This window comes from Doryrhamphus excisus, linkage group LG9 (assembly GCF_037039965.1).
Source record: "Doryrhamphus excisus strain RoL-2023G ecotype Guam linkage group LG9, RoL_Dexc_Guam_v1.1, whole genome shotgun sequence".
Lineage (NCBI taxonomy): Eukaryota > Metazoa > Chordata > Actinopteri > Syngnathiformes > Syngnathidae > Doryrhamphus > Doryrhamphus excisus.
Genome location: NC_136365.1, coordinates 15952967 through 15971291, shown reverse-complemented (window position 1 = coordinate 15971291; position 18325 = coordinate 15952967). Strand labels below are relative to the sequence as shown.

At 39.3% G+C, this 18325-nt stretch overlaps 1 protein-coding gene and 1 long non-coding RNA gene across 4 annotated transcripts; one reads left to right on the top strand and one right to left on the bottom strand.

Annotated features, from left to right (window-relative positions):
* The first annotated feature begins 122 nt into the window (after nucleotides 1-122).
* On the top strand, nucleotides 123-4933 carry LOC131130362 (transcription elongation factor 1 homolog). 3 transcript variants are annotated; one of them, XM_058074519.2, is made up of 4 exons: nucleotides 123-286; nucleotides 513-652; nucleotides 736-806; nucleotides 3965-4933. In XM_058074519.2, exons 2-4 carry the CDS (start codon nucleotides 537-539, stop codon nucleotides 4027-4029), a joined length of 252 nt encoding a protein of 83 aa, XP_057930502.1. In that variant the 5' UTR covers nucleotides 123-286; nucleotides 513-536; the 3' UTR covers nucleotides 4030-4933. The 3 variants fall into 3 exon arrangements, with proteins under 3 accessions (XP_057930502.1, XP_057930503.1, XP_057930504.1); XM_058074520.2 differs by having other exon boundaries at nucleotides 250-371; XM_058074521.2 differs by lacking the exon at nucleotides 123-286 and adding an exon at nucleotides 289-411.
* A 4242-nt stretch (nucleotides 4934-9175) lies between these two features.
* Nucleotides 9176-13965, bottom strand: LOC131135908 (uncharacterized). The gene is made up of 3 exons (XR_009131675.2): nucleotides 13828-13965; nucleotides 9582-9809; nucleotides 9176-9507 (listed from the first exon to the last, which is right to left on the bottom strand). It is a non-coding gene; the product is annotated as an uncharacterized LOC131135908 (long non-coding RNA).
* Between the last annotated feature and the right edge of the window lie 4360 nt (nucleotides 13966-18325).

Sequence of the window (18325 nt, the reverse complement as noted above, 5' to 3'; positions counted from 1 at the left end):
GAAAAGATGTTTTCGTAAAACTGTAGATAATGTCAAAATGACTAAAACAGTTAAAAACTAACTGTACTTTAACCTCAGCGGACCCTCCGTGTATCTGGAGCCTCTGACGCCATCACGCGGGTATTGCCAACTAGCCTGCGTCAAAGCTAATCGACGTGATTGACGTGTATGAGGGCCAATGATGGGCGTCTACTGTACCGGACCGGGTCCAATCATTTAATCGCAAAGGCGGGTCTTGTGGAAGTTGTTTCCCCGTGTAACGTAACGTGTATTTCCCCAAACACAGGTAAATAATCTCTAGTTTCATGTTGCTTTGGTATAAGTAAAGTTATGTTATGAAGAGATCCGCGATTATGTCTACATCGTGATTGGCGAGGTTTTCTTGGTGCGTTCTTTGTCATCAAAGAACAGGCACGCTAATGCTAACTTGCTAACTAACCCAAGTTGTGTTGTGTACTCTAATCTCGCACTGTACTTCTCTGCCTTGTTTGTCCACTACACACCACTCACAGAACGTAAGCATCAGTTTTTGAACGATGGGTCGCCGCAAGTCTAAACGAAAGCCGCCTCCTAAAAAGAAGATGACGGGGAATCTGGATTCTCAGTTTTCATGTCCCTTCTGCAACCACGAGAAGTCATGTGACGTCCACATGTAAATCAACACACCGGTTCACCTTTTTGATGTTGCTATTTCTGTTGGCAGTTGCTAACTTCCTCCTCTCCCTCTGTCAACAGGGATAGAAGCAGAAATACTGGAGTGATATCTTGCTCAGTCTGTTTGGAAGAGTTCCAGACGCCAATTACTTGTATCCTTTCTTCATGGTATGTTTTTTGTGCCCATAAGGACAGTTATATTAGAAACTAGTCCACTCAACAATCAGTTCCAGTGTCAAACTGTGTCCATCAGAAACCGTTTAGTAACTGTACTGGCAATGGTTGAACATTTAACATGTTACATGAAGGTACAACACAGGTACGCTTTTTATGCATTTTTGTATGCTGCACGCATTTTAACCCTTGATTATGCTCCTCTGTCGAGGTGCCAGTGTTGGCTACCTACGGTAGCTCACTTCCTCTCCTGCAAAATGAAGCAATAACACACAGTAGAGGTGGAGGTAGAGTACTCAAGGTTGGCAGGTCTGCACTTGCATAATTCAGCATGTCCAAAAAGGGTTTTGAAGAAGTGGAGCTAATTTGGTTGGAAGAAAGCAAGAAGAAATGATAGAAATGCCGTGTAATAGACAATTAACTACAAAATATATAGGGAATAATCCTTTGATTAAATAACAACAAAGAAAAAAGACAAGTAAAAACTAACAAACATTGTGTAATCGCAAATGTATGATAAATAAAGCTGAAATAGATGGATCACAGGTGTCCAAACTACAGCGCAGGGGCCATTTTTGTCCTGCAGTTTTTTTTTATTGGCCCACAGCATATTGTGCAAATATTATTATTTCATTATTTAAGCTGTATTATTTTTAAGTTAGTGCAGTTCTTCAGGTAGCTTAGCATATGTTGACCTACGGGTCAACGTAGTTCAGCTCCTTGTGCTTGCGTGGGTTTTCTCCGGGCACTCTGGTTTCCTCCCACATTCCAAAAACATGCTGGGTTAATTGGCGAATCCAATTTGTCCATGAGTGTGAATGGTTGTTTGTCTATATGTGCCCTGTGATTGGCTGGCGACCAGTCCAGGGTGTACGCTGCCTCTCGCCCCAAGACAACTGGGATAGGCTCCAACATACACCCGTGACCCTAATGTAGAAAATTGATGGATTGGAAGTACAGTAAAGTCTCGTTATATCGATATCGGTTATAACGAATTACTGCTTATTACGATACTATTTTCATTTCCCGGCAAATTTCTAGTTTTTTATGATATAATTAGTTCCGTTAGTACGATACCCGGTTATTATGATAATCCGGTTACTACGATGCCCTTTTCATCTCCTGCCAGCCAATTTGGTCTGCTTATATCGATACAAAAGCAGCTTAAATCAATCTTTGCTTAAGGATTTCAATACCAAAAAAGAACACGGCGAACGGCTGCTTCCAGTCAACTTTATTTTTCACACTTCCACCACCAGAGCGCAGCACACACACCGATTCCCGCACTTCCTGATTCACAGGTCATGCTCAACCCGCCCCACATAGCTGGCCAAACACATGCCTGCAACAGAAGAACCAACTGACATAGCATACACACCTATTCCAACGAACGACACAAGCGTACAAATACATGTATTTAATTGTGTTGTATTCAGATATCTTTTTATCGCTTGCAATAATCACTGTTTTTCATATGTACATGCTGGCGTTCGTGGTTTCTCTCGTGTGTATAGATTCTATACACACGAACGCAGTTGGTTCTTCTGTTGCAGGCATGTTTTTGGCCAGCTATGTGGGACGGGTTGAGCATGACCTGTGAACCTGGAAGTGCGGGAATCGGTGTGTGTGCTGCGCTCTGGTGGTGGAAGTGTGAAAAATAAAGTTGACTGGAAGCAGCCGTTCGCCGTGTTCTTTTTTGGTATTGAAATCCTTAAGCAAAGATTGATTTAAGCTGCTCGACATTGTTCTATACTATAGAACAATGTCGAGTGCATTATCGCCCACTTTTAATGCAGTTTGGCGCGGGATCTGATATATCGACAGTCCGGTTATATCGATATTTTTTCCGACTCCCGACAATATCGATATAACGAGACTTTACTGTAGTTCAGAGGAGAAAAAGCAGCCGGGGTTTATCGTGTGCTCTTGCTAATACGGGATATTGGTACTCGTATGCAAATGTTGTGATTTGTGTCTTTGTGTCAAACTAGAAGTTCACCACTGTAAAAATATCAAATCTTAAGACTAAAAAGCCAGTATTGTTACAGCCAGAGATACGCTATAGAGTACTTACCATATCATTAGTGACCAACTGCTATAAGCGGGACCAGTGTGGTGTGGTGTTTGTTTTGTGGATTATTAAGCAGCATATTTGCAAATATACATCCATAAGGCTATGCACGCATGCATGTTTCTGAATGATAAACTCTTGGGACACTTTCAGTAGCTTGAGAGAAATCTCCTCACCACAGCCGTCCATTTACTGGAAGCTTTCAACTTAATCTTATGGCCCTTGTGTTTAACCGCAGATTTATCGCTGCATCATAAGTCTTGATGGTTTTTTCTACGACTCCTAATTGAGGATTTGGCGCCTCCCTCATCCGCACCCAGACAGCTGATGTAGCATATGAGGTTATGGTCAGAGTCTGGGGCGAGGGCAAATCTGACGTAAAGAAAGCTCAAGGAAAGCATTCATGTATGAATTTATTGTATAGAACATCAATAGAGGCCTTAAAACTTATAAGTTGTTGCGAGCATTTCATGACTGCCGTTTGTCACTGAAGTTGTGTCAAGGCTGTGGAATGTGGGATGAACTCATGTCAGCACTTAAACCCGTAAATTTCATGGTGTAATTCTTTTTTTGTTGTCAAATTATGACGTCTTTCAATGAAATATGGAATATACTTGTTATATGACTTTATTCTCTAACAATTACGGCTTTTTTTTGGTACACATTACATCGTTTTCATGAAAAGATAACATGAGTTCATTCTCTTAATATTACAGATTCTTGTAAAACTGTGAATTTTGTTTTGTAATATAATTCCATTCATTGTCATACAATTGTATTACAATTTAAAGATTGTTTTTGTTGTAACATTGTCTTTTTCTTGAAAAATGGTAACATAAAATGAAGACATCTGTAAATTGAAGACTTTATAACTATTATTTCATACTCCTTCCTTGTTTTGACAGTGATCAATGCTATAATAATGTTATTTATTTAGTCACGATATGATCAACTCCTTAATGTCTTAGTATGAACATTTCCACAGTTGGTATCAAAGTTAATGTCGCACAATACATTCAGTCGACGCTGATGACAGTCATTATCCTTAACCCCCTCACTCTTTAGACCTGTCGGAGCCAGTTGACGTATACAGCGATTGGATAGATGCATGTGAATCAGCCAATCAATAGCCCTGATGGACCTGGTCTGCTGTCAGGACTGGCGGAGGTTGGGACTGTGCATATAATTCTACTTTTGTGACCATGTGGACAGGTGGCGACTCCTACCTGCAAAGCTTTAGCCCACAACTCCAAATAAGACCCCAGTAGTTTTTCTTTTCTTGCAGTGTCACCTTCTACAATTTGTACCCCCCAACCCCCGACTCTTTGTCATCAAGGACTTTCAACTGTAGACATTTGGTTTTCTTTTAATTGCCTGTGACATCCAGACAGAAATGACGTGTTAGAGACACCTGCATAAGTGTATCTAATGAGCGAAACCTATCCAAAAATGCAGCTCAACTACCTTCTGCTGTGATGATGTCACATTTTGTTACATGCAGCGTGTCCTGTAATGATGATGGTGATGATGATAACGACCCACAGCTCCCCTCATCCTCACAGCAGCAGGTCGTTAAAGTGAGGCAAAAATACATGTATGCTTTCCTGTTTATGTCATCTAGTTTGATTAAATTGCTTTATGTCTTCTGTGGTAGTAACAAGATGTACACACAATATTTTAGTGTGCTTTGTTATTTTCCTATGCCACTGTAACACCAAACACTTTCAGGTTGCTATGACTTGGGTTATTTTGAAAATAAAAGAGCAGTAAGACATAATGTCACTAACCAGTGCTGTGGATGTTTATTTTAACTCTAGTGTAGCTGTTTAATCCGATATCTGATTTAGGGAATAGATACTCTTAGTGTTACAAATACCTATACTATTTGGTGAAAGAGTAATTGAGACCGCAATAAATATTTACATTTTTGACATTTTTTTCTGCCTCCAAACCCCCTTGATAGCTTGACATTGTTTTCCTCTGATTTTGGATCTGTATTTGCAATAAAAATGACTTATTGGATAAGATTTAAAAGAGCCCTTCCTGTCTCTCTTCAATTACCATTGTTCACTCGTGATGAAGGAATCTAACAAGCTGACGCAATGCAGATTTAGCGCTAAATATGCTTCCAATAGAGCAGCTACACACAATAACCCGACAGGAAAGCTTTCTACGTTTTGCAGATTCTGTAACTATTTCCGCAGTGTTTCCATGGACTTCCTGCTTCCGACCCAAACGGCCTATATTTAATTTACTCCACCCCCAGACCTCCTCTAGGTACGCCCATTCCACTGTGATTGATCACACTTCTAAGTGCTCCCGAGGACTTCCGGATACATAGGTCCACGTTTGCTGAGTGTAGGCGATCTTCAGCCCATACAAGGAAGTCCAGATCTGGTAGAACTGCAGAGTCTTACAAAACTTATTTCAGGGCTCACTTCCAAATGTGCAAACCTCATTATCTGATGCTTTGGCATTGTTTACTTGGAGAATACAACATAGTACCAACATTTACAGGTCAGAAGTGAAAAAAAAAAACATAAGCGGTCCCCTAAAACATACTCTACATCAGGGGTCTCAAACTCAATTTACCTGGGGGCCACTGGAGCTAAGGTCTGGGCGAGGCTGGACCGCATCAGGTTTTCCAAAAAAAAAAAACGCATTTATTAAAAACAGAAAAATGAATAAACTTTGCTTTGGTTCCGATTTTCTACAATAAAAGCTCTGATAAAACATTCCACTGTTCTCAAATATCTTAATTTTTATTTTTCTACACAAAATAAGAAATAAAATAAATAAACAAATCAAGAATAAAGAAAATCAATCAGTAATAAATAAATATAATCATAATAATAAAACAACAAATAATAAAAACTTAAGAAATCACATATAGTTGGTGGTTAGACAAATTATTTTTTTCTGATTAAAATGAACAAAGCATTATTAGAGCCCTGTAGACATGACAAAACACGACTATAGTCACATTTATATTCTTATTATTTACAACATATTGCGCAACTGCAGGGTCTTGAGACACATGCTAACTCGCAAACTAGAGAGCTGGCGACCTAAACGGTTATTTCCTTTAAACTTAAAAAGTCAAAAACTTACCACTTCCACACGGATAGGGAGGATAACTATTAACAGTTATTTAACCTTTAACATGAACATTAATCAAACGTAATATTTTTTTCTGGGTACATGATACCATAGTTTGATACCATCCTTATCAAACTTGCGCAGGCCGCATTTAACATTTAACTTTCATATCAAGGCGGGGGCCTCAAACTAGTGTCCTGCGGGCCACATTTGGCCCGTGGGCCGCGTGTTTGAGACTTCTGCTCTACATAAAAAAAAAAATTGACTTTTTATAATTATAGCAGAGTAAAATGCTTTCAAACTTATTTTAACAATCACAATTTCGGTTGAAAAAAGTCTGTTATGTTATTTATGTTCTGTACTGTTAAGGCAATACGGCACACGGTAGGTCCTGAGCGGAAATGCTCTACTGCAAAACATGTTTTTATTTAACATGCTCCGACCAGAACATATCTCCGTAATTATACTGTCAATTGTCAAAATGCTCCCATCATAGTTTCTAATCATAAAGCACAGTACACAAAAGGTGGGTGATCACAAACCAAAGAAGTATCCTGTGACAATAAATGCGATGTGTGCGTGTGTGTTGCATTTGATGATGGACCCCAGCTGGAGCGCTATTGACGACACCTTATGAAACATGCTGGAGGATGATTACAATGGAGAATGATTATCACTTAGCCTCTGCTCTGTCGGCGTCTGTGTGTGTGCGCGCGCGTGTGCGTGTGTGTGTGTGCATGCCCTCCCCCTCTCTATTGGTCTTTATCGTCTCTCATTCAGCACGTGAGGTCAAGGGTCACCCCGTCTGTGTTGCCAAGGCTGCCAATCACCCACACAGTGAGTGCGAGGCAACTGTTGCCAGGGAAACAGCGATGTGGTTGCTAGGCACCTGGAGCTGTGCTCACAATAGTCATTTTGTTGCTTAGTGCACGCGCACACACACACAAAATACAAACAAAAGTGTGCCCACATTGCTTTGCCCAATCAACAAGTTTACACCAGAGTGAAATTCTCATTAAAATCCCTAATTGCATTCTGCTCTGTTGAATGCGTGCTTTGGTTAGGCAGTGCTTAAAAATCATGCAACATTAAGTCATACAGTATGAGCACAATCCATCATGTGCACACTTGCTAACATATATCGCTGACTTTGCAGTGAAATGCTTAGCAGCCATGCTAATGGAACTCAAATGTTTTATTTCAACAGGGTCGCCGTCCTGATTAATCAGCATGCCTAGCGACCCGCACCTCAACTTGATCAATAAAAGACATAAACATCCATCATTCTGGCTAAAAATAGTAGCATATAAGCACAATCAATGCCTTATTTCCCTATTGGATTGTGTAGCGCCTGAACCTTGCTGAAGTGTGTGCATTCTTACATGGGCTCAGGACTATCCACATACAAAAAAACAGATTTTTTTATGTGGCTAAATGTATGCAGTAGTAGTAGTAGCAGTAGTAATCGTCGGAGTTGTGTAATATTATACCGAGCCTCAAAGAATTGAAGGTAGTTGCAATCCCACCACTATACAAATCAATTAGCATCCAGTTCTTGAACATCTGTAGAAAAATAAATGTATCACTGCATCTTCCTGTAAAAAATAGAGTAGGATATTTCACTGGAATCCAACACAATCTCTTTTGTTTGTATATAAAAACTTCTTTTTCTCATAAGAAATGGATTAGGATTAGGGTGAATCCGTTGTACAGGAAATATTTTGCATTATTTATTGTCATACAAGTGTAAAATGAAGGATTGACGGTAGTGCTTGTGAGGCCAGTCTCTTCACATAAAGAAAAAATTAAGCCGACTGCAGTGTGTACTTCATTTTTTTTTGTCTTTTATTATGACTTGATTATAGAATTAGCCATGTTGTACTGAATTGCTTTCTTATGTCCCAATATGTGCCAGTTCATCACTGTTACCCTTCTGTGGTGGCATAGCAAAAACAAACAAAAATATCCATTCTACTCTCAAACTGTTCTACGCAGGCAATTTTTGACATTATAAACTGGCATACAAGTATAACAACAAAAAAAAGCACAGCAGAGCAAAATAACTAAAACCAAATAAAGCTGACAGCAGTGTGTAGTCATTTTTTCTTCTTTTATTATGATTGTCACATTAGTCATATTGTTCATACTGCTCTATAGTTCTCATCATACTTTTTACTGAAGGAAATCATTTAGTTGTCTTTATGCTGACTTTAAAGGGGACCTATTTACTTTTCTGACCTATAAATGTTGTTACAATGTTGTATTCTCGTGTTAAACGATGCCAAAGCATCAGATAATGAGTTTTGGGCATTTGGAAGTGAGCCCTGAAAGAAGTTTTGAATGGCTCTGCATGCTCAGAGTTCTACTGACGTCAATGCTTAGACTTCCTTATATGACCATACCAGGGTACACGCTTGTAGGCCAACCCCCACTTCACTCGCTTGTGGAAAATGTCACCATATTAGCATGTCGGCTTCCAGGAAATGGGTGTGAGGGAAAGCTATCTTGCCTCCAGAGGCAAGCATCAGGCACACTGGCAGAAGTGGTGGGAGTTTGCGATTCCCGGCCGGCAAGAGAAAAATATGCTCATCTGTCTGTTTTGTAAACAGTTCCAATGTTACTTGTTCATGTTGAAGAGTCAGAACAGCAAGCCTGTGAGTACGAATTTATCAGTATTTGTTTTGTATAAATAATTGGACAAAATGAGCTCAGCAGCTGTCTGAAAGTCCTCGGGAGCGCTTGGTAGTGTGAGCAATCACAGCAGAATTGGCGTACCTGGAGGAAGGCCGGGGTTGGAGTAACTTAAACAGACCGTTTGAGAGCAGGAAATCCATGGAAACACTGCAGAAAGAGGGGCAGAATCTGGAAGATCTAGAAAGCTTTCTGTGCAGGTTATTGTGTGTCGCTGCTCTGTAGGAGTCCACAACTCAATACAAAGGGCTGAGAATGAGCACAATATGTCTTCTTTCATTTCATATTCTGCTGTATTGAGTTTGAAAGGGATCATTTTGCAGCAAGTACAAACTCAACAGTTTCCACAAAGATGGCCGACATGCATTACAATCTGCCAATAAAATAAATGATTTTGTATTTATTTGTGTTTAAAGTACAATGACAATTTACATACATATTTAAAATATGCAGAGGTAATAAAAATATGTATAATACATATTGAAATTTCAGTTGATTATTTTTCTACTCAAAAACAACGCAATACTTTTTGTACAAAATCCTACAAAATGGTGGTGAAAACAGGCTCATGAAATCCTCTCACCGGTGATAAGATTATAGTCCCTCTCGGGGGCACGGCTGACCGACAAGAGTAGGTTTGTAATTAACATGTGACTTCAGTGTTAATCTCCCTGAACTAATGCCTTGAAGGAGCCTGGGAAGGGGGTGGGGGTGGGGGTTGGATTTGGGCCGATCTTAGTGCAGGAGGTCGCCTCTTGCAGGAGATCCGTGCAAACTCATTTCCTCCACAGGTGTTAAGAGGGGCACGCTTGATAAACCTAGGGCAGTAAATGAAATCAACATTGAAGCGAGTGGATTTGATGATCATGATTGCATCCTGTCTCGAGCTTACCCATTAAAAGCCACCTCTATTAGCCGCGCCACCCCTCCCCACCTTGTGACCAATGCCCATTTGAGGTCCAGCGTAGATGATAAAGCCTCCACTCGACTACGCGTATTCTCAAGCAATAACATCCACATCTGTATTATCAACCCAAGAATACCCGTGGTCGAGAGTGCATGGATCCGAGAGGCCATGGTCTTCTCGTCTTTTGTTCCCCGTAAGGAGGTAGGACAGCACCTATGTCGGAGAAGACGGACAGAAGAGATGACAATCATGCTTAAATGAGGATGCAGCAGAATTTCAAGCTGGAACACAAGCTAATCATCTGAATGCATCTCAGTAAACATATTCAAAAGCGGGTCCCTTTTGTATTGCTGTATCACAGCACTGACAAAAGGGGGTGGGGGGGTGGGGCGGGGGTTTGCTCACCCATTATCAAATACACATGTTCGCTTCTTACCTCAACCCCCCCCCCCTCCCCACCACCACCTTTCATTCACGCTCTCACTCAGTCCCTTTCCTTATAAACGTCTTGTCCTCATCGCCAGCCCCCCACCTTCCCCGCCCCCCCCCCCCCCCGGACCTTTCAGTGGAGAATAAATTCAGACTACACATTTGCCAATTAGAGAGCAGTCGTTGTCAATCAAACATCCAGTGGAAGTGGGGTGGGGGTGCATCCATGGGTAAAGAGTGGGTGGTGGGTTGACAGCATGTTGCATCAGCACCAAGGACAGCTCCCACCAGAGAACTATCTGGTTTACTAACATTAGTGGGTTTTTTTTTTCTTCTTCCACCCTTTTAACCTTGCTGCTGTTTACTCTTCCATCTATTTCCTTCTATACACACAGTGTGTACATACAAGTGTTCGGATTTTTTTCAGCTTTTCTAGTTTTTACATTAAAAATATATATATTGTACAAGCTATTGACAAACTCGATAGACTTTACTTACTATACTTACTCACTACTATACTTCTTATCCTTTTCTTTTACTATTACAACATAGTAAACTGTCAAACACAGTAATTGCGGAGAGGTAGGATTAAACGAATTCTGCTTCTTCCTGCTACTCTTCAGACATGTTGAATTTAGCAAATGTAAACGTGATGCCTTTTTAAGCACGTTTGAATTCAACTACCATCACTTTTGTAAGAATTACTGTTTACATTTACAGTTTAGAAAGACACCTGTAGCTTCTATAATAACAAGAAAAGATGCAGTTAGTCCAGTAATTATGGAATATTACTGTATATTATGCAGTAACAGACAGAAATTGCCTCCTACTATACCATTTGTTTATGATGATGAACAGAAACCTTAATGGAGTTCACTATTTGTACAATGGATTCAGGTCCAACTAGGGACTGTAGAAAAGCTATTGTTTTGATATATATATATATATATATATACATTTTTTTTTAAATCAGCTGCTAAAGCATTGCAACAATGTGGATTGTTTGAAACAGTTTTCCGACCAAATGGATTGCAGAAGGAATCCAAACAGGAAGTTCTGTAGAGGCTCCAACAGCATTGATTGATAATGCCAAATAAAGAAGGAGTTTGTGCTGGAAGTTACAGTACATGCAAACATAGTCCAATGATTTGTTACATGTTTTTCATTGGACAGCAACACGAGAATACTGTACATACCCACACAATGGAGACTGGTGAAAACGGTATAATATCCTGGCTGCTTGCACAGGCTCCTCTAATTTGCCATTGAAACGGGTTGCAGAAGATCTCAAGTGCAGAAAGTTGAATTCAGAAATTGCATGTCTTCCCTTTCAGATGAAATGTGTGGAGTTGTGCTGTTTTGTAGCTGAATACAGCCTACTAACAAAAAAATATGTGCGCATATTTGTGCCTAAAATTACAAATTTTCAAACATAAAAATAGCAAAATGAACTAACTCCTGTAAATGAACAAAAATACAAATACAAGGCAGGAGAAGTATTCTAATTGTGTGTGTGGTATTCTACATTAGTCATTACATATCAGTAATTGTTTGGTGAGACAAGCACCAGACCAACAGGCATTTATTGCCGATTTCAATTATATCATAATGATAATAATAATAATAACACAGGTCACTGTTGTGACCACAAACCAAGACTGGCTAAAACTCATTTCTCAACCCCCAACGTCGCTTCCTGTCCTCCAAACATCTGTCCGCCTGCCATTAAGGTTCCCTTGGGAACACATTTAATGTAACACACACAAAAACTAGTTGTATTTGTGTCTTAAATGGCCTGTTTTTGCTGATTATATCTACTATATTGCGTAATATGAGTGTAAAGGTCATTATAGGGGTGCTATTTCATCTTTAGAAGGCTCTAATGATGCTAAAAACTGTATTTTTAGAAGGCTGTAAACCCTTTTTTTGATGCTATAACTATGTAAATATTCAATATTCCTATTTTACGGAAATTGAATTATCACGGTCAAGTCCAATTTTTTCATTGGACCGCAATCCACACTAACATATACTAGCATCCATACGATCCAAAACAAGAAGTGAATGGAGTGAAGTGTTTGTGAGTGCCCAGGTTTTTGTTTGTTTGAAGCAAAACTGGACTATCGCTAGTGGATTCTGTTACAGATGGCTCGGAACGACCACTGCTTTTTGTCATTTGAGTGACGATAGAGGGTTCTTCAAGTGTGAGTTAGGCTTGTTGTTTATGCTTTTGTTAAGAGTGATGCTCGAAAAATTTTTTTTAAGCTTTTCTGACAGATATTAATGCAAAAAAATGTTTTTGTGAAAACTATGATGTATTTTCCACTAAGTTTAGAGATGTATTGATGAAGGAACTTGAAATATCCATGCCTCCATCCAAATTGCCATAGGTGTGAATGAAGAAGGTGAGCCCTCATTAGTGAGCATGGCCTGCTCTCATCATCCATCTGTCCAGCTGTCTATGTGAGTGCTAATGACAAGTCAAGTGGACGTGTCTTCTGTTCTCTGAGCTTCATGAGGGTGTCAAAATACACCTGACTGCTGCCCTCTTCATTAAACTGGACTGATGGGTTTCACACAGTCACCAATCATTGGGATGTTCTATCAACCTCCCCCTTTTTTCCTTTCTGGGGCGGCGGAGAAGGAGGTGCACTTTAACATTTACATCACATGACCTCCTCCCGCATCCACATATTCACATAATTAGCCTTTCATTTATTGCTGCGCTGCGTAACGCTAACTTTATTTCACGGCAAAAGACATCTGGTTTTTCCTATTTAGGAGGGAATCGGTTTCCTCAATTGACTTGATTAAAAGTGAACTGGCTCCAGCTGGAGGGCCTTAATGCATGACGCTCAGTCTGCAGGGTCCATGCTGCTGGTGTCTCCTCCCATAGGCCTATTACTGCGTATACCTGTATGTGCTACAGTATATACGTACATGCTATATACCTGACATTTCACATGTGCAGGCAAACACAAGAGGGAGTGCATGCTGCATTGCTGCTTAATTGCTTGGAACTAAAGGCTGCTATGATGATGATGATGATGATGACGCTGTAAGCCTCCAGTTGGGCTACACAGCATGACCACAGTTGCTACACACAATAATAATAATAATAAATTGGGAAAGAAATGCTGAGAAAAAAATAAAATAATAATAATAAAAATAAATCCAAATATACACAAAATAAAATAATAATAATAAAAAAATAATAAATCCAAATATACAAAAATCCAAGAAAAAAGTCAAATTTAAATAAAAATAAATAAAGTAAAATAAATGTGAAAAAAGGTTGCTGCAGAACTCGCTTTTATCCAAACTTTTTAGTGTCAAACTTTAATATATTGTATGGGGTTTCCTCTATTGTTCCCAATTGAATTGATATCCCAGATAGCCAGCACCTAACCTGTCTACTGTGGTGTTTTTTACTGGAAAGCATGGGCTCAACTGGTAACCCCCTTTTAGTATTGCCTCATACCTCATACTATACTATAATATTTTTTAAAAATATTTTTTTAATTTATTTTCCCCCTATTATTGTCTCCAACACGCCTCTCTCCTATTGCTGCATTATTCCCATCAGGTTGAATTTTCTGTTTGGTTCTATCCAATCAGAACGCAGAGCCTCCTTTGGCTCCTTTCAGTCGTGCTGAATTCACTTGAAGGATCACGTTGTCATAAAGTGGCGGCCCCATCTGAAGCTCACATTGCTTTTCTTTATTGGAATGATAGGATAAAAAAAAACAAAAACAAAACAACAACAATAACAGAAAAACAATAAATGAGATATTGAACTTACCGCTTCCAAATGCTCAGTAGAAGAAGCTGGCTCCGTTTGTCTCCACATTGGATCCATGCTGAAGTGCTGTGGGGGTAACGCCCTCCTCCCCCTCTTCCTCCTCTTCCTCCTCCTCTTCCTCCACCCTCGTGCTGTTTCTTTCTGTCTCACGCGCTAAGCGGGAATCACACAACCACTCCTTGTTTTTTACCCCCCCCCATCCTCTCCACCACACCACGACTGAGGGAGAGAGAGGGAGGGATGGAGGCAGCATGCAACAGCATCAGCATCTCATGCAAGTCAGCTCCATCCTCCTTTTTCTCCTCCTCCTTTCCTCTTTGCTCCTCCTCTGTCTTACTAGAAGGAATCAATGTAGAGAAACACATCATATTTATTATCACCGTCTTTAAGAGGGAAATGGAGCTGTTAGTATAAAATCATGTCGAATCTCCACAAAATTTGTTTGTCTTTCAGGAGATGTTTTTGAGGATCATTTCTGTTAAAAAATGTTTTTATTTAATTTTGAATATACTCTAACTGAGCAGACAATGACATGTTTTTATTCATTTGAAGGAATGTGTAATGTTATTTGGTCTTCTACGTCTGAACCAACGATGGGCTGGAAATTGGGCAATACATGCACCCCATCAAGTTGCCTGTGCTTTTATTTTGTCTAGTGTTTGGCCCCATGACCACCAAATTTGGTACACACCTTTAGGGGACAGACGAGGACTTGTGTGTAAAATCTAGTATGGCTGAAAAACGGCAAGTGGTTAGCACCTCACAGCCAGGATATCAATTCAATTCCACCCTCTGCCATCTCTGTGTGGAGTTTGCATGTTCTCCCCGTGCATGTGTGGGTTTTTTTCCGGGTGCTTCGGTTTCCTCCCACATTCCAAAAACATGCTAGGTTAATTAGCGACTCCAAATTGTCCATCGGTATGAATGTGAGTGTGAATGGTTGTTTGTCTATATGTGCTCTGTGATTGGCTGGCCACCAGTCCAGGGTGTACCCTGCCTCCCGAAGACAGCTCATGAGGATAAGCGGTAGAAAATGAATTAATTTATGGCTGAAAAACATGGCTGCCATGAAGTGAAATGACTTTGCAGTGGCACAGGTGGCTCATTAAAACTTGGAGGATAGCGTGTATGCTAGCATGTATCCCACAGCATTTTGACCGCAGCCCATATGGGTGTGCCACAGATGTCATATACAGGCATGAGTGTTGGGTTGCAAAGATATGGTAATGGTAATGGTAATGGTTTTATTCCATTTGAACATGCATCAGATTACAATTGAGTGCATCACATAATCAGTTCACAGTTCCACATGTCCAAAAGGAGTAGGAAGAAGCAAAGCTTATTAAATCCTACCCCTCCATCTGGTACTTTTACAATCAGTAACTCTTACATTTGTTCACTTCCTGCCTTTCTGATATAATTTTTATTTTGTGAAATTTTATTTAATTTATTTATTTTTTTGTCACATACCAAAGTATGAGGTGATATGACCATCCAATGACATAATGGGTACCATAGTAACCGTCAATATAGTGATATATATAGCACATCATGACTGGTTCAAGACTCTTCATCCTTGTATTTAGCAAACATCAACTGCTTGTATTGTTTCTTGAATTGGCTCATCGTTGTGCATTGTTTGAGTTCCTTACTCAATCCATTCCATAGTTTGATTCCACATACTGAAATGCTATGGCTTTTTAACGTAGTCCTAGCATATAAGTGTTTCAAATGTAGTTCTTCCCTGAGATCATATTTCTCCTCTCTTGTAGAGAAGTATTGGATGACATTTTTTGGTAAATCGCAACAAAAAGCAGTGGAATCATCTGCAAATAATACCAGTCTTTCATGACTTTGGATTGATGTAGAAGTTGAACAATTTGGGTCCCAGTATTGACCCCTGGGGTACTCCGCACGTAATATATAAACTTGCAGATGTGTATTCTCCTAGCTTTACGTATTGCTTTCTGTCAGCTAAGTAGCTTTTGACCCAGTTCAGAACTAATCCTCTTATTCCGTACCTTTCTAATTTAGTTATTAGGATGTCATGATTGATTGTATCAAAGGCTTTTGTCAGATCCATGAATACTGCGGCTGCACACTTTTTATGATCTATAGCGTTAGTGATGTCCTCTCGAATTTTGATCTGTGGTATGGAGGTAGAAATTAAAGCTCTGTATCCGTACTTTCTGATAGTAATTCGTTCCTGTTAATAAATTTATCCAGCCTATTGTTGAATAGCTTATCAATAATTCTGGCGAATTGTTGTAGTAAGGAGACTGGCTGAGTTTGTAAATTGGTGTTTGTCACCATTTTTAAAAATTGGAGCAACCTTAGCTGTTTTCATTTCTTGGGGAAATTTTCCCGTATGAAAAGATAAATTACTGAAGTACATCAGCGGTTCTACGATCTCTTTGATTACCGTTTTTAAAGTGTCCATTTTGATTCCATTACAATCAGTTGATGTTTTTGCTTTACAGTTTTTGACAACGTCAATGATTTCCTTTTTTGTTATATTTGTCAGAAACATAGAATTAGAATTCCTTTCTATTGTTTCATTCCTTTCCTCCCTTTTCCTCTGTTTTGGAATCACTTCTTCCAGTTTTGGACCAATATTGACAAAGTAGTTATGCAGAATTTATTTTGCAATAACATTTTGAAATTTAGTGTCGGCCAATTTAGAAATGTATATAATCGGGGAACTTTGAAAATGACCTGGGTTCAATTCCACCCTCGGCCATCTCTGTGTGGAGTTTGCATGTTCTCCCCGTGCATGCGTGGGTTTTCTCCGGGTACTCCGGTTTCCTCCCACATTCCAAAAACATGCTAGGTTAATTGGCGACTCCAAATTGTCCATAGGTATGAATGTGAGTGTGAATGGTTGTTTGTCTATATGTGCCCTGTGATTGGCTGGCCACCAGTCCAGGGTGTACCCCACCTCTCGCCCAAAGACAGCTGGGATAGGCTCCAGCACCCCCGCGACCCTCATGAGGATAAGCGGTAGAAAATGAATGAATGAATGAATGAATGAATTTTGAAAATATTAAAAAGTCGGCTACACTACATGCAAATTAATAAGAATAATTATTTTATGACATTAGAATGGAAACCCACTGTGGACCAATTAATCAGATCCCGGTTGTATTATTTGTAAAGAGTAATTTTTGGGGAATTTTGCCCATCTTTCAATACATATTTCTGTGAATTATGACGTGAGAAAACGAACTCATTTGTTACATGCAACATTGTACGAGAACCCAGACATTGTACAAAAACTGAAGACGAAAACCTTTGGTGATAATCAAATTAAGATTCAGATTAAGATTAAGATATGCCTTTATTTGTCCCTCAGTGGGGAAATTTGCATTGCACAGCAGCAAAAGTACAGAATCAGTTAAGCAGTACAAAATACACAATATAGAAAAATAAACAATATAAACAACCCAAGTATTAACAAAATCAACAGTTTTTCCAGAGTTATATACAATACAGTATGTAGATAATATGAAACAAGATGAGATATATGACCAGTCTATACACTGAGATCTTGCTAATGAGTTAATATGAGGCATTATGGAAATACTTCACATAGAACTTAGTATATTGCATTTAAAGCCCTTAATATTGCACATGGAGGTTGATCAGATATTGCACAGTGAATGGGGTCATATGAAAATAGCGGTGTTACTGTATATGAAAACAAAATAATCAAAATTAAAATATGCGCAACAACACCAACAAACTGCCATAGGTTAAAAAAAACCGTCCAGGAACGGATCGTTTCGGTTTAAGTCACAAAAGCAAAAAATATTTGTTTTGTTTTGTTTCGAACGAATATTTTCCTGAAACTTATCTATGTTCTACTGCTGATTACTAAAGAACGGAAAAAGTTAGCCACTAATTTTTTTTTCTGATGAAAGACGGGAGTCTAACCTTTCTTCTGGTCGGTTCCATGTTTATATAGCTACTGAACACAATATTCTATGCGCCTTGAAAGATGAGTCAAAATCATCCAAACAGCCGGTACTGAAAGGGGTTGAATGACTTCTTTTTATAATTTCTTTTTATGATAGAAATATGTCAACTCTGAAATAATGTGTTTCGACGGTGTTCAGTAGGTGAAGCATCTCAGTGTTGAAATGTTACTTTTTGCATAGCAGAGTGGAGAAGCAATCACATGATGATTCCATAGCTTTTGTTAAAGGTCTGCATTGAGATATAATTCTCTTTTTATGATCACATTTGAGTTTGCCTTATTTGATGTGCAACCCTCCAATAATGGAGCCTGCTTTGTGTTCGCTATACTTTGACCTTTTATTTCCTTTCTCACATAGCAGAGTGGAAATAAATGACAATTTGTATTTGCATGACTGTGTGCTTTGTAATTGCTTGCTAAAGGTCAAAGGTGATCTTTTCTTATCCCCTATCCTCAGCTGGCTCACGAGAATTAATAAGACCTTCAGATGAGTGATGGGTGGATCTATACCGAAATACCACA